At 39.6% G+C, this 16,842-nt stretch overlaps 2 protein-coding genes across 3 annotated transcripts in view; both read left to right on the forward strand.

Annotated features, from left to right (window-relative positions):
* The window catches only part of WDR35 (WD repeat domain 35), a 47,661-nt gene extending 35,239 nt beyond the window's left edge, over positions 1-12,422 (forward strand). For both annotated transcript variants that reach the window (XM_074895589.1, XM_074895590.1), the window contains 9 exons: positions 964-1,167; positions 2,998-3,144; positions 4,334-4,466; positions 5,410-5,520; positions 6,619-6,783; positions 7,788-7,928; positions 8,724-8,880; positions 9,521-9,761; positions 11,175-12,422. In XM_074895589.1, the coding sequence (XP_074751690.1) occupies positions 964-1,167; positions 2,998-3,144; positions 4,334-4,466; positions 5,410-5,520; positions 6,619-6,783; positions 7,788-7,928; positions 8,724-8,880; positions 9,521-9,761; positions 11,175-11,322 (1,447 nt within the window). In that variant the 3' untranslated portion in view covers positions 11,323-12,422. The remainder of the gene's footprint in view (positions 1-963; positions 1,168-2,997; positions 3,145-4,333; positions 4,467-5,409; positions 5,521-6,618; positions 6,784-7,787; positions 7,929-8,723; positions 8,881-9,520; positions 9,762-11,174) is intronic.
* Positions 12,423-12,556: 134 nt separating this feature from the next.
* On the forward strand, positions 12,557-16,375 carry TTC32 (tetratricopeptide repeat domain 32). The gene is made up of 3 exons (XM_074895591.1): positions 12,557-12,711; positions 12,788-12,948; positions 14,003-16,375. The coding sequence occupies exons 1-3, from the start codon at positions 12,557-12,559 to the stop codon at positions 14,128-14,130; spliced, it is 444 nt and encodes a 147-aa protein (XP_074751692.1). The 3' UTR covers positions 14,131-16,375.
* Positions 16,376-16,842: the final 467 nt, after the last annotated feature.

Consider the following 16,842-nt stretch of genomic DNA (forward strand, 5'->3'; position numbering starts at 1 on the left):
AAACATATGGTATGTCACATATTTATACAGAAGAGATGGATTAGAAGTGCTGGATATAAAGCAAATATCTTATAGATCAGAACAGGACAGTGCCATTACTGCTAGAATCCAACAAACAGGATGATGTGTGTTGCAGATCGATTAAACTTGCCATACTTTTTTTTCTTGGTTTTATTGATGTCACTGATGAGCACTTGAGTTGAAGTGTTACTAACCTTCTCAAATTGGTACAAAAATACTGCCTATGCATGGTTTAGGTCACTGACTACAGCAGTCATATTATTGTTTTTGTCAGTGCCCTACTGCACTGACTTTGTTTCACCATGCCAATCAGCCAGCCTAATTTTACCTAGCCTTATTTTTGCAGAAAATTGAAGAGCTCATTCAACCTGTTGATGGATGTAGGCTGGCCTGAAGGTAGAAATTATCTGTTTGCAGAACTAACCAATGGAGCAGTACCAGAACAAGGTTTCTCAGTCTGCTCTGCTCTCCCAGACTGCTATCCTAACTGGACAAGGAACATCCAGGTGGATTAGAAGGATAATTTAGTCTTTGTGGCCAATTTAGTTGGAGGCCTTCTGACTGAGGCTGCCCTCAAGGCTTAAAGTTGTGATATATGCATAGGCAGAAATATCTAAATGGAACTGCATTGAGACCAACAACGCATTTCACGTAGGACAACTGTAATACTCAAACCCTGTGCAGTCCTCCCAAGCCAATGTCTGTTTGAACAGCTGAACAAAAGAATATTAGCAATTATTTGAACAACTTTCTCTAAGAAAGTACTGCATAGATCACAGAACCTACTGGGGACAAAAATACAACTGAAATAGGATTAGTTAGTAAATAATACAGTTGCAGTAACTTGAATATCTTCTTTAAATAATGACTAGTTAAATGGATCCTCGTTTAATTTACTTTATAGCTGCTTTTCCATGTTATGTTGGGTTTTTTTCCACACAGGCGTCTCCTGGCTGAAGCTGCTCTTCAGAAGCTGGATCTGCAGACTGCTGAACAAGCTTTTGTACGTTGCAAAGATTATCAAGGTATTAAATTTGTGAAGCGTCTAGGCAACCTGCAGAGCGAGTCAATGAAGCAAGCAGAAGTGGCAGCCTATTTTAGCAGATTTGAAGAGGCTGAAAGAATGTATCTGGATATGGACAGAAGGTAATTGCACGTAGTCATTTCAGCAGCAAATAAAAGAAAAAAAAAGTCTGGGAAAAAGGCTTGCCTTAATAAGGAATGGCTGTTCTAGCACTGAAGACTCTACCAGTTTCTGGAAAGACAGAAAAAGATCAGATGGAGATAATTTTGTTGTATCCATAGATAACCAATTCTGTACGTAAATCAGCATGTTCCAAACTTTGCAAAACCTCTGCTGCTTTAGGTAGTGCTGCGTTTCATAGAAGTTTTTTCACAAGTATTTTGTTGGTATTTCAACTGGGATTCCAAAAATACAAATAATCTTAACTAATGTTTAATTTATGTACTGTTGCTCTTAGCTAGTAGCCAAGTATGCATTCTTTCCAATTACATGTACAAACAACGGAGTTTTTAATGAACTGTAATGTCTGGATAGACAGAAAGGACTTTGGATGAAATCGTGGACTAATCAATGGAATTTTTTCTCAGGAATGAAAATAAATAAAGCAAAATTACAATATTATGGGGAAATGTAAATTAATGCTAAGTAATTAGCTAGAGCACTGTCTTTACTGAAAAAGGGTAATGAGAAATAATAAGCAGCATTTGTATGATGTGGCCTGTAGGTGGTGGTCAAACATGAATAAGCACGAATCACATATGCACATGTGAAATTTTTAAGCTTTGATTAACAGAGCCATAAAAAAAGTAGGGAATGATGGAGAAAAAAAAATATTTATTCTTTCATACTGTAAGAATGAGAAACCTTCCTCTTCCCCAGTAAGGGTGGGGGAGAAGGCAGGAGCTGTGGAGAGATGCACATTAGAGCCTGGTAACGGAAAACTTTCTTGCACATAATTAATTAGCTGATGGAAGTATGCTGGTTTGGAGAGGTGAACTGCCTCATAAGCACTTCAGTCACAGTACAACATCCATTTTCAGATACGACATGTTCCCTTCCACATGGCTGAACAGAAATTTGGCCCTTATAGGATTCCAGAAGTCAAAGACTTTTATAAGGTCAATACAGAATTCCCATATGTGTCTCCTTACCACTATAAAAATCTTGATAAGGACCTACCATAAATCAGGCTGAAATAAGTCTATTTTTCAACTTTAATTTCTCTTTTTTAAAGATGCTCTTATTTAGCTAACTGCACTGACTTGCTTTTGCCTTCCTTAACTCACTTCTAAGTTTAGGGCATTATTAAAAGAAGTGTGTAGATCTCTCTCATTTACTTTCTATGCACCTGCAGAATTACTTCTATATGAAGTAATATAGAATTATTCTACATGGTGGAAAAAATGTGCCAGATGGACTCATGGTGGGTCATATGTATGCATGAATAAGGAAAGACTATTTCGGAGTCCTTTCTCCTTCATTTAAAGTCATCTTGAACCTGAAAGAGAAGTCTCCGAGATCCGTTTTTTTACATCTCAGCTTTTGCCTCCATTACTCCTTGCTCCTTGGCCTTTCTCCTCCCCTCTCTTCTGCTTTTAGCCTTTTCTAGCTGCTGCCATCCATTGTAGCAGTCAGCAGTGAAAGATAAAGAATGGCATACAGAATAAGGAAACGAAGTAACGTCAGCCCAACTGTTTCACCAGCTGCTCATTTAACTCCTCATACAGGGGAATGGTTAATAGGGAAGTGTCTATGTATGATATAACATGTGAGCTCTCAGCGTATTTGCTTTTATGGAATACTGTTTAAATTGCAAACAAGATATTTGGGAACACTGTGATACCTGTGTTGTAGGTTATGAGCAAGAAAATACTTTTGGATGCTTTTCTCAAGACTTTTGTTAGTTATTTGATTGTCTTTGAGTTTTTCCTGCTATTTTCTGTTTATACTAGAGATCTTGCCATTGGACTACGGATAAAACTGGGAGATTGGTTTCGAGTATTGCAGCTATTGAAAACTGGCTCAGGTGGTTCAGATGATGCCCTGCTTGAACAAGCATACAATGCTATTGGAGATTATTTTGCAGACCGTCAGAAATGGTATGTTCTATAGAGGAACTATTAAGAAGGAAATTATAAAACTGATAACAAGACTTAATTTATGAGGAGGGACAGGCATCAGGAAAGTCAGGATGCAGTACATGGGATAATTCTGGAATAGTGAAATTCAGCTCAGACCTTTATGGTTCCATTGCTGTACGTACCTTTAAACAGAGAGCTGTCGATCAACTATCTAAAGAATGAAGGTGATAAAAATCTCAGTTTTGCCAGAAGTTTGTGCTTCAAAGGAGGGCAGGGGAAGAGAAATATCTATGCAGTTCTAGTAGGCTGGATATAGAACGTATTAAAGAAAAAAAAACCCAGTTAAAAGTAGGGGAGAATTATTAAACATTGGTGAATTTCAAAAGTAACCACAAGCTTTCTAGAATGCTTAAACCCACAAATATTTGAAACATCCAGAGTTCTCTCTGACCTGGATCTGTCTCCAGCTATTGCCCAAACTGGCCACCCAAGGAAGATTTTTAAGAACAATGTATGCATATAATGGTATTTCTCCAGAACACATTTTGAAGTCAGGTACTTACTGAACCAGAAGTGACATCTTCGTAGTTAATAACTTGCAGAGAAATTTTCTTTCATTAACTTTTTCTTGTTGCCTTCTAAGCCCATGTAAACTTTTAGCATCCAGAACATGCTGTCTCATAGAGTTCCTCAGCTCCACTATGTATTGGAACTACTCAGACTATATTATCACCAAGAACTTGGGTCTCAAAGCAGTCGAAAACTTGTGCTTAGATTTTGAAAGCTGATTTTTTAGATGTTTTCCGTAACTTTGAAGAATGGTGTTGGAGATCTTAGTGCTTGTGTTTTAAAATATGGAGGCACAATAGTAAAGCCTTTTTCTGAAAGTTTAATTGTAAGTTGTTGTCCATTATCACCCATGATCTGTGCAGATGTGGAAATACAGTTTTAAGATTCCTTGACTTCCTAACTTTATGCTAGTCAGAGAATCAGTCTTGCTACTACTTCAATATAATGATTGCTGAAAATGATAACTTTTAGTGCATTTTAGAAAAAAAGTTAAATTCTAGCTACAAAAGTTCTCTCGAGCGAAGTTACCTATTTAAAATAATGCAATTTTAAATTTACAAATGCAAAAAGCTTACACAATGAGAAGCTTCACTTCTGCTTATGTATCAGAAGCCACCACTTTTTTTTTTCTTATTAGGTTAAATGCTGTACAGTATTATGTACAAGGACGAAACCAGGAACGTTTAGCTGAATGTTACTACATGCTAGAAGACTACCAAGGACTGGAGAATCTAGCTAACTCACTTCCAGAGAATAATAAATTGCTCCCTGTAAGCAAAAGACACCTTTATTTTTTTGTTGTCTTATGCTCAACTATTTATTTAAAATTTCCCATCTTGTGAGGGTTAAGAAAGAAAGAGGAAAAAATGCAGTATGTGACCTATTCACTTAAGCATAATGGTGTTACTTTGATACTGATCTCTAATATTACTGTTGTTTTCATACTCCCATTCTTCCTTTCCCTTATTGTCCAGGTTCCCCAGAAAGATCTGATTATTTATCGTAACTTACGGCTACATGGCTAAGTCATAACTTACTGCTCCCCTCCACAAATTCTGGCATTTCTTTCTAAAATAGCTGTGCTTCACTGAGAAGTCACTCCTCGTGGCTGGACACTTTAGCTTCATTTTGTCATGTTCCTCAAAGTCTTCCTGATTGCTCTCCCTGGTTTAACTTCCTGTGTGGTGGCTTTGTGGGAATGCTAATGTACAATGAACACTGAAGATGCTCTGCTGAAAGGAGGGGAAGTAGGTGGTATAGCCTGAAATGACCTACTAAGTAATAGGTAATTTAAAACTATGGTATGTTTGATTAATCCAAAATGCTTTAAAAAATGCAAGAAATGCCACACTCATTGAATGCCATTTTCAGTCGTTTGAACAAAGCAAGACAGCACTTTATTTTTAATCTCTTTTCAATAGCAAAGTTTTGTGAAATACTCTAGTAAAGAACACAGTCCTTCTGGTATGATTTGATTTGAAAGAAAAATTTTTAAATAGCTTTTTTTAATTTAGAAGCAGTGTGTGAACGTAGCAACACTGTTCTGCCGTTTTACAACAGTGCGTGTTGTCTTCACAGAATCCATGAAGCAAACAACCCCTTTCCCCCAACTTCTTGGAATTGAATTAAACAATGACATAATAGTATGGCAGTTGCTATGCAACGTACTAAAAATCTGAAGTGAATTTAACATGGTGCTGATGCTTTTTGCAGGATATAGCTTATATGTTTGTAAGAGTGGGGATGTGTGAACAAGCTGTGTCAGCCTTTCTGAAATGTAATCGACCAAAGGATGCGGTAGATACCTGTGTACATCTCAACCAGGTAAAACAGCAGTAGATAATCTGCTTTACCGATACCAATTTAACAGTGAGATTTCTGTCCTAATGCCCAGTTAAATACAAGTCCTTGCTAAGTGTCTGATGATTTGTCATGATTCCTGGAAAATATTTCAGGGCTTCAGCCAGTTATCTGAAATTAAGATGAGACCATTGGAGGGATAAAGGTATGTGCAACAGTGCTACTTCTGCAGGTGTGTGGTAAGCATGCTCAGCACACAGACATTCCTGGCCTTTGTAGAGCTAGGCTGTGCTTCCTCCTGATGGGATGGGAGGGAGACCAGAGAGCTTCTGGCTGCTCATTTTCCACGTTCCTCTCCTTGTACAGATGCAAATGTATTTGTGGCTGCGTTAGGATGTAGCTAGAAAAGAACTGATCTGAAAAAATGATCTGTATGTTTACAGCTAGGGCTGTTCTCCAGTACGACTTACCTGTGCAAACGTCTGTGTCAACACAAGTAAGAGAGAAACTGAGGATGGTTATGAGCAACTTAATGTATGGGAATGGCAGGACTGCCTAGTGCTGGCCTTGTGTGAACAGTTTCCTGGTTTATGGATCTGAAGGGCTATTAAGTATGAGATTCAGCTAAGTTTCTCAGTACTGTCAAACTTATGACCTGGGGCAAACACAGTAGCCAAACTGCTGAAGATCAGGAAACTTCACAGACAAAATTAGGTGTATAGAAGGATAAGTAAAGTGTTATTGTTTAAGCCTTAAGCTTATGGGCTGAAGTCCTCTTTTAGACATGCTTTTAAGAGTCTGGGTTTTTGTAATACCAGACGTGTTGAAATCCATGTGTCCAGCTATGAGCAGCAATGAAGTGATTTCGCAAAGCTTTTACCAAAGCAGAAGCAACTGCTTTGTATGTGGTTTTGGACAGAGGTCCAGCCATTTGTTTCACAGGCCTTCTGTATCACATGATTTGCAATGATGATAGCATTTGCATTCTCCTGCTCTTTACTTCAATTTTATAGTAGCCTGGTTCTAATGGTGATGAAGTTGCACACTATTCATGGATAACCGGCTTGTTCTGAGAACGTATTTGAAAAAATTAGGTTAATAATTGTCTGCTTTCATTTCTAGTGGAATAAAGCTGTGGAGCTGGCTAAAAATCACAATATGAAAGAGATTGGATCCTTGTTAGCCCGATATGCAAGTCACTTACTGGAAAAGAATAAAATCCTTGATGCGATAGACCTTTATCGTAAAGCAAATTATTTCTTTGAAGCTGCTAAACTCATGTTCAAGGTACTGCAGGTTTTATTTTTAGGTCAAATAACTAGGTTTTGAACTAGCTCTTGCTGTTTCCATGCTATTTTTATTTTCTTGGGGTTATTTTAGTGTTAACAATGTCCAGGCAGTAAGCAAATTGTTATTATACAGGATACTGCAAGGATGAGTCCAACTCCTAAGTTCAGGTATATCTGAAATAGTTACCCTGGATGTCTTCTGTAGCCAGTGGAGAGGACACTTGCAGGACACAAGTCGTCTGATTTATTTTGAGACTTTCACTTCAGAATGATATGAACTACACCTCAGAAAAGGTCCTGCTGCACTGCATTGCCTAGTAAAGGAGAATAATAGACTGGCCTGGGTGCAATGTCTACATTATTTTATATGTTGTGTGGATTGGTTTTAACTCATTCATTTTTAAAAATAGCAATGTCATTAACTAGAAGTTAAATTTTGGTATTGCTTCAACTGGTACCTTCAATTAGAAACTGCTGGGGTGTGCTTTTATGATAAAGATGTTGCTTAGATGTGGTTTGGCTGCAGAGATTTCTGTACATAGCTTATAATGTCTGTAAGAGTGATATGTAATTTTTACAGCAAATATAGTGAAAAAAGAAATAAAAGTTACTTTCAAAAGCCAATCTTTTCTGGGAAAACCATCAGACCTTACTGAAAGCTATGTATTTCTTAAACTACAGTGTTTAAACATCCCTTTTTTAGTTTATATTAAGTCAATAGACTTATACATGTTTACACTGATTTATCCTTCCTGAGAATCTGGCTTTATATAGTTGTTAGCTAAATAAATATAGAAAAATGTGCATTCTTCACTTTGACATTTTCATGTATAGTTTTGTTTGCAGTCTAAATTATTACATTCAAATGCAGAATCGTTTTTTGGCATGACTTCCTAGGCTTGTACAAGCATGCAGTTGTTCAAGAGAATGAAGTGACTCTTCTAGTAATTGGTTGTGGGGTTTTTTTAAATCTACATTAAATTCCTTGGTTTTGTTTTTAAGATTGCAGATGAGGAGTCAAAGAAAAGGACAAAGCCTCTGCGAGTTAAAAAGCTTTATGTATTATCAGCCTTACTTATAGAACAGTGCCATGAACAAATGCAAAATGCACAAAGAGGAAAAATTAAAGGAAGAAGTTCAGAGGTAGAGTGTCTTTTTTTTTTTTTTTTTTTTTTTTTCTTTCTGTGTTCTGGTATGTGCTACCTAGTCAGAACAAATAAAGCTATCTTCATGTGAGGCTGTTATTTTTAATAATCCTTTTTCCTGCTAAGAACAAAGCTTTCCTTAAAGCAAGTTTTTTAAATGTATGGTTTATTATTTTTAAAACATTTAAATCATATGTATTAATAGATACTTTTCTTTCTAAGTTTAATGTATTTTTTCTTAATGTTTTCACTATATCAATGAAAATCATACTAAGAAACTCCAGAATTATTTTTTTTTTCCTACGAGACTCTCAATTTCCTTTTGAGTAAGTATCAATCCCGAAGAGAGATCTGTGATTAGGTTAAGCTATGTTGGCTATAATTTAGTAGGGAGATGGCTCCAGATATGGGGGAAGCAAATGGAAGAAAATTTTTTTTTATGCTCACACTTTCATCTTCATATGCACAAATGAAATAGTTTAAACAAAGTTTTGAGAGATTGGTGTTGAAATGCAGTATTAATCCAAACTATGAACCAGTCTGCAGATGCATACAGAATATATTTGTACACATGTATATGATATTTATCTTTGAAAATCTGCACCATATGTTCTGCCTATGCACTGTATAAAATGCCTAACAATGTTCACTTAGGTCCATGTATTTGTATTTTTCCTAGTTAACACAGAGTGTGGTGTAATCACCAAGTACAGAAAAGTTCTTTTCATATATCCCCATTTCCTGCTATATCTGTTCCATATAAAAATTACTTGTGATACTGCTTTGTTTTCAGACTGCTTCAGCTTTGGCTGGTTTTCTAGAAGAAGATGTTCTTTCTTCAACAAACCGCTTTGCAGACAATGCTTGGCGAGGAGCTGAGGCTTACCATTTTTTCATACTTGCACAAAGACAGCTCTATAAAGGTTCTGTAGATGCAGCGCTTAAAACAGGTAGGATTTCATTTTTAACCATGTAAAGAAACTGTTCTAATTTTACAGATGTGCACAGCACATAATTTATAACTGGCACATTATTCTTGCTAGATGCATGGAATTTAAAACAAAACCATGTAATGAATTGAATATGGCTGCAGTCAAGATACCTGAAAAGTGTTTTCTTGGAGATGATGTAAATCTGACATCAAATATTACCTGGTTAATTTGCACAATCTCTGCAGATGTTCTGCTGACTGTTTTGTTTCTTTCTTTAAATTATAAGGCATGCTTGAATTCACATCAGATCTCCCTGTAGAGCTTCATAAAAAAACCTTGTGGGAGTTAGAGAAGCAAATAGTGCCCTATACTCTGTCCAAGTAATGAAGGTCCATTTCATATACTTCCAACACATTTTTTAAAAAAGTGTCTCCAAAAGACACTTTAATTTCCCAGTCAAATCCCCTTTTATTTATTTTTAAGAAGCGTTAAATCACGCATGCTTCACAGTCATGTCAATTAAAAGACTTCAGTTCATTGTGTCCAATTTGTGAGATTAATACTGCCTACTAGTAGGAAATATTTCATACAGACGCTTGCACTTTACAGAAAACATGTAAAAACTTCCATGGATTTTTTTTTTTTTTTCATTTCTTAGCTCTTCATTTGCGAGATTATGAAGACATTATCCCTGCAGTTGAAATCTATTCCCTTTTGGCACTCTGTGCATGTGCAAATAGAGCATTTGATATTTGTTCAAAAGCCTTTGTTAAGCTGGAATCTTTGGAAACTCTTAGGCCAGAGCAGAGGCAACAGTATGAATACCTTGCTCTAGAGATATTCACAAGACATTGTCCAAAGTATAACAAAAAATCTGATCTGGATGACGTTCTTGAGAGGTGGGTTTATGTTTATATGATATTATAACAATGCTAGCACTTTTTTCTGCTATTGTCTGTATTTTGTGTTTTAGCAGGGTTTGTGTGACCAAGGTAATAGTTGCTTTGCTATTTAAATCAGATATTGGGCAAAAACGATGCCAGCATTAGCCAGTTTGCAGAAAGGGTAATGTAACACTATTTTATTTGGGAGAATAGGCACTGATTGTATTTGAGGAACTGGACATAAAGTTATAACTTCATCTTAATTTGAAATGCATATGGACAGAGAATGGGTGTTTTAGGCACTTTGATAAGGTGTGACATGCCACTAATGTTACTGTTTGCATCACCATTAGTGGTAGAAGGCTGAGGCTCATCACTCTCTACAGCTACCTGAAAGGACATTGTAGAGAGGTTGGTGCTGGTCTCTTCTCACACTCCCAGGGAATTAGTGACAGAACACGAGGGAACGGCTTTAAACTCCAACAGGGGATGTTCAGACTGGACATTAGGAAAAAAAAATTCACAGAAAGAGTGATCAGACAGTGGAATAGGCTGCCCAGGGAGGTGGTGGAGTCACCATCCCTGGGTGTGTTTAAGGGTCGTTTGGATGTGATGTTGAGGGATATGGTGTAGGGGAGAACTTTGTAGAGTCGGGCTGATGGTTGGACTCGATGATTCCATGGGTCTTTTCCAACCTGAATGATTTTGTGATTCTATGAAATGTCAACAAGTGAATATTTAACCATTATTAACCAGTGAGTCCCCAGTCTTTTGAGATTACCTAAATCTAAATGATGTGAAAAGATGAATGTGTTAAATGAAGAAATTAGAATATGAAGGGATGCTTAAGGGGCAAGTCCTTGCAGTGGCTATACACACAATGGTGCCTTGGAAATGTTTCCTGTGAACAGCTTGGGATTTGTTGAGTATGGAAATTGTGAATCAGTTTTAATGAATAGGAATTTAACCTGTCTTGTTTGATTTTACTGTGCAGATGTACAGAATCTCTCTAGTGGCTTTTATGCTGACTCTTTGGAGGAATAAATGTAATAGTAGTGCAGGTGTCTAGTTGGACCTTACCTTTATATGACCTTTACTGCTCCTTTCCCTTAAATTTTTACATCTGCTGGCCCGGATCTGTTGACTGTATGGTTCTGGGGCTGTGCATTTGTGTGTGAAGATCTACGTTAACTATGTTAACAGTGAAGGGTTATGTGATTTAATAACTTCTAATCAAAAAATGGCTCACATCTGAAAAGAGAAGCAGCATCTTACAGATCAGCTTCACAAGTTTTGTATTTAGCTGTAGGTAAACAATTGGGTATTTATGCTGGTTTGCAAATTTCTAGAAAACAAGTATTTGTTGCTATTTTAAAACTATGTTTTTATTCTTTCATCTTATTTACTTTTTTTTTTTTTTTATAACAGTGGAGATGAGAAACTGCCTGTATGTGTTGCAACAGGTGACCCTATCCTGGAGTGTCGATTCTGGATGTGCAGTGTGTGTAAGCATTCTATGAAAGCCAAAGAAGCAAGCAATTATAACTTCTGTCCTCTGTGCCACAGTAGAGCATAGCAGAGGATAAAGGACTCTTCATCCTCATATCTGTCTCCTAAAAATACTCTCCAAAATGTTACTGATGTACTATATTTTAAAATACAACTCAGGTACTGTATTGGAACAGATAGTGCCACTATTAGAGAAACATTTAAAAAACCAAACCCAAACCCCAAAACAACGAACCAGAACCTACAAGAGAAATCTTTATTAGTTTCTTTTATGTGAAGAAATGACTGTTTACTCCATTTTTTTGGTTACGTTTTTTTACAAAGGTGTAAAGTAAAAGCATTCTTTTCCAATTGTAAATTGATCCTCATTTCAAAACTATGTGAATTGAATGTAGGTTCATGCTAATACATTTTACTCTGAGCAAGCTCTAGGTTTGGGTGGTTTTTTTGTAATTCCAAAGGAAATTATTGGGTTTTCTCAAAATTTGCAAGTTTTTGAAGGAAGTAATTCCTGAGTTCAAATAATGTGATACTAGTTCTGATAATATTTTTATATTATCAGGAAATAATTTTTTCTACTACTGTTTTATTAGAGTGATGGTACCACTTTAGGCATACATTTGTGCTGTTTCCTTTTGCCAAGTGTATTTAAACCCACTATAGCAATAAAGGGCTTACAAACAGCAATCAGTGCCACTAGTCTGCATCTGTGTTATTGAGCTTTGGTGATGCCTTCAACCACTTAAGGAAACCTCTGTGAACTTTTAAGATTGGAATCTGGTAATGAGATGCTATTTTAAGTAGCTTGAAGAGAGCAGCTGACATCTGTTGAACAGATTTCAAGAGTCGAACTGTCATCCTTGTTATACACGAAGGTTTAAGGAACGCTGGTTTACGTAGAACTGCGCTGTTCTATTTTATTGCTGGACTGGAGCCTCTGCTCTGGCAGCGCCGCAGGCCCGAGCCCACACTGAGCTCTGCCCCAGGACAGCCGGCGCTTGGCAGCCCGGCAGCAGCCGCTCGACGGGGCGGAGAGCAGGAGCCTCTTCTGCGCCATCATCCCTCACGGCGAGTAATGCCCCTCGGTCAAGCTCGGGGAGGGAAGCACAGGCCCCCTTTTGCGTAACTCTGTGAAGCACTGCGGGCTTGCTGTCCTGGTCTTCGGGCCGCTGCTTTGTGCCGCCGCCGGCGCTGCCGCCGCCGCTCGGGCCCCGCCCGGCCGCTGCCGTGCCCGTGACGTCACGGCGCGCCCGCCCCGCGTGACGTCACGACGCGCCCCGCGGCGCGGCGGAGGCGCTGCCATGGCGCGGGAGGCGGCGGGCGGCGCGGCGGAGCTGCTGGCGGCGGCGCAGGCGCAGTTGGCGGCGCGGCGGCTGTCGGCGGCGGAGGAGCTCTACAGCCGCTTCATCGCCCGGGGCGCGGGGGCCGCCGCCGGGCCCGGCCCCGCCCCCGCAGGGTACGTGCCCGGGAGAGGGGCGGGGGGGAGGCGCGGGGCCCGCCGTAACGGCCGCTCTCCCTCTGTCCCCGCGCAGCGCCGGCCGCGACCTTGCCACGGCCCTCAACAACCGGGGGCAGATCAAGTACCTTCGGGTGGAGTTCGCCGCCGCCATGGAGGACTACACGGCCGCCATCGAGTGCCAGCCCGCCTTCGAGGTGCCCTACTACAACCGGGGCCTGGTGCTCTACCGGCTGGGTACGGGCCGGGCCGCGGGGACCCCGCCGCGCGGTCGGTGACCCGGAGCAGGGCGGGGTGGTGTGACCCGGTCCGGCGGCCCGCCACCCTCCCGCCTACCCCGGCGCGGCCTGGCCCGGCCCGTCACCGCCCGCCCGCTGCGGAGAGAAGGCAGGGAGCTCTGCTAGGGCCGATTAACAGCCGAGGGCGCGGGTTTATCTCAGGATTCACCCGCAGCTGGAGGATAATCCCCGCCGTTTTACAGGTGGAGGGGCCCGCCTGACACAGGCGAGGGAAAGGCGGCACACCACAAACGTAATGGTGCAGGCGGAGGCACGTTTTTGTCAATCATAGGGCGTGTCAGCTACCAGTCTGCCCAGAGTATGCAGCTAGATAGCTATATATGTTTGTATCTCTGCTCTGTGTCATTTGAAGTGATAATATTCAGGGAAAAATAGAGGGAAAGACAGTTTCAGTTCTGGAAAAATTTGCATTAGGGCTAAAACTGGCTAATTCCAAACACTGCCATTAAACCTGAGGTAAAGCATCTTTCTAAAGCAGGTGTGGCCATAGGGAGCACAGCCTTCTCAGCTGAAGTCGGCTGTCAGCCATCTCTGGGGAATTCGCTGCCCAGGTTTTGAATATGTTGAGAGAAAATGTTGCCCCTGTTGGTTTTGTTGGAGCTTGGCAATTGCAAAGTCAAGAACCAGAAGCTGAGGGACTGTAGAGAGCACCAGGAGAATGGAGCCTGACCAAGGGCATTGGCTTGAAGCAGCATGCCTGCGGGGTTAAGGCAGCCTGCCTGTTAGTTGCCTGAATGAGGGACTTCTGTCTCCTCTTGCTTCTCAAGCTGGCGGAATTGAGCCTTAAGCCCATTTTAAGTTCAAAAATACGTACTGAAGAACTCTTAATTCCCACTTGGGCCTCTGGAGAATCCAAATGTAGCAGGTCTAGTAAGTACAGCTGCTACTTTTTGTTAGTGAAAGTATTAGGAGGTATTCTTCAGTTGTGGTTTGTGAGTTTGAGGAGTTACGGAAAGATAATTCTTTCTTCCTTTCTTTTTTTTTTGGGACAGGATGCTTTGATGAGGCAATAAAAGATTTCAGGAAAGTATTAGAGTTAAACCCCCAGTTTGAAGATGCTGCACTGAGTCTAAAACAGGCTATTCTTGATAAAGAAGAAAAACAAAGGCGGGGTTATTGAAGATGCAGCTAGTGGTGTGAGAATGTTTTGATAAACACGTGATTTTTGTCATTGATGGATGAAACACAAGATCATTTACATCTGTTACGACCTACTGAAGAAACCTCATTCTTGGGAGAATTAAGTTAAAAATGGATTATGATTGCAAAATGAACTTTTTGGATATTGTTAGTGTTGAGGAAAAGCATAATGTTAAATCTCTGTGAGATACTTGTACAGATTTTGTACATAAGTACTTCATAAAGATGTTGGAAGCTCAGTAACAGCAAATTAAGTCTGTAGTTCTCTTATTAAAATTGTTTCTGTACTCTCTGACAGATTGTTTTAAACAGTCTTTCATGGGGAAGAAAAACTATATAAAACATTTAAATACTTGAGATTGGAACTTGTGAGCAATACAGTGATTTTAATAATGGCAGTGTTTGTCCACTTCTGAATGTAAATTTGATTTAAGCTACAAGTGCAATGTTAATAATAAGGTGTTGTCCTTGAGATGCTAGGGTAACTGTTTTCCTTTTCACTTCAGAATGTTTCTGTATTAAGAAACATTTAACAGAAACAATGAGATCTTTTTAGGTAACGCCCCCCGTACCTTGTATGAGGTATAAGAATGTCAGTCCTTTATACATTCATTCACTCCTAGAGGTAGTTTTACATTACCGAAACAGGTGGGAACAGAGCATACCTATTTTTTGTAATACAGTTGTAAAAGTATTGGACAAATTAATAATTGAGTGAATAAAAATGAACAGATACTTTTTAACTTGTGATTGTCTGTAAAGAGCTTATTGTATAGAAAGTAGTTGGGCTCTTCACAGTAGGAATTATGGCCTTCTCCTTGTTCTCGAAAAGGTCAATTGCTTGGAAATTAGAATGTGAAATCTATCGGATTGAACTGGCTGTGAATACCCAGGCAGCTTCATTTCTTACGTGACAGGAGGGACCATTGCTGAAATCTATAAATCATCGATAAGAAATACCTTTGTGTGTTCATTGCAATACAAGTTCTAATGAAAGAAATACTCTTTGATTGCTCACGTGGGCATTAGGATCTTTTTTTTTTTTAAATAAATCATGCTGATGACAGCTGTACATCTTACAAAGATGGTGGGACCCTTTGGGTAAGTCCTGAGAAGAGACTTGAGCCTCTGAATATCTTCCCCGGCAGCCTTACTGAGATTGCTTTCAGCTTTGGGGTGAAATGCTACACTAGCCACCATGAGTATTTGGAGCATGGGGCTGAGAAAATGCTGCATTTACCTCTCTTACTCCTGACACGTGACAGCAGCAATTTTGTAGTTATATAAATATGATGCACGATACGGTTACATCCGTTTACAGTTTGGAAAGCAGGCTGTGATGTCATAACAATGACCATTTTGTTCAAAAATTTAATTTTGGACTTTTCTAGACGTACTAAGCACGTGCTTTGCTTCCATTTTTATATCTTAGTGGTCTGTCTCCAAAACAACAATGTTTTAAGGACTTGGCCTGTTTCATGCCACCTCATTCTCAAAAACTGGGAAGTCATACCAACCCTTGGTTGATGGTGAGAAGATGAGCTGGAACTAAACCTGTTCCTGACCGAACCATGCCAAGAAAATTAAAGACAGTATGACTGGTTGAATATGACCTGTGGAATTTTACTTGGAGAGGAGAGATCACAGATGTCGTTCTGCCCAGAACACTGTTTAAATGCAAAGATACAGATAAAAATCAAAAGATGAACAGCAAATAAGTATTTTAGAAAACAAAAGATGCTAGTAATAATACCCCTTCTACTTCCCAGCTTGTAGTGTTTTGTGAATGTTGTGCAATTATTTATAATACATTCATTGTTGGCACAAAAATTTTTCACTGGACTGGGAGCAGTTTTGTAGCAGATTCTACACACTATTTCCTTCTCTCTCCTGTAAAAGGATGAAGTGTCATGGTGCATTTCGGCATTATTTGGAATTCCTTCAAGATAAGTTTGGCCAGTAAGGTTCTCACACACATTTTCCCCTTTCACGTGCACACATGAGTCAGTTCTCTGGCTTTCAATCATAAGGCTAATCCGGGTTTTCAGTCTGAAATATTTATTAAATAGCACTGTGTAGTATTTTTTCACTCGGGACTGTTGAAGGGGTATAAACCACCATTACTGATATTAAAGAAACAAAAGCTTCAAGATGAGGATTTGTATAGTAACTCCTGTTGTTCTGCAAGGTTTCCTGTTTGTAATCCTTTAAGAATTAAAAGTGTAACGGAGAGTAGTAAAATTCTTTTTATGTAGTGTTTCCTTGTGAAATTCAGACAACCTCTCAGCTTGTAAAAGGAGCAGGCGTTGTGTGCTTTGGATGCTTCACAGTGCAGAGGTACTGTGGCTTTATACCTTCACTGGGCTTTAGGGTTTGTCTCTGCTTGAAAATTACAAACCTCTGTAGAGCATCTGGGTCAGTCCTCTCTGCCTGCTGCATTGTCCTTGCGAAGCATTTACTAGTCAGAAGTTACAGCGCTCTACCAGTAAGTCCAACAGGTGGTTGCTGCTAATACACATTGACTGTCTTTACTCTGGTCAGAAATGTTTTGGATGTGAATAATTCATCACAGCCGCTTTCCCAAGGTTTCCTACCTATAAACCTGTTCTCCAAAAGCCCTCAGCTCCTGCCTTCACGCAGCCTTCACCGGCAGCCCCTCCCTTTACTTCATTCTCCAGAGATGGAATTAATT

Source organism: Athene noctua, chromosome 1 (genome assembly GCF_965140245.1).
Source record: "Athene noctua chromosome 1, bAthNoc1.hap1.1, whole genome shotgun sequence".
Lineage (NCBI taxonomy): Eukaryota > Metazoa > Chordata > Aves > Strigiformes > Strigidae > Athene > Athene noctua.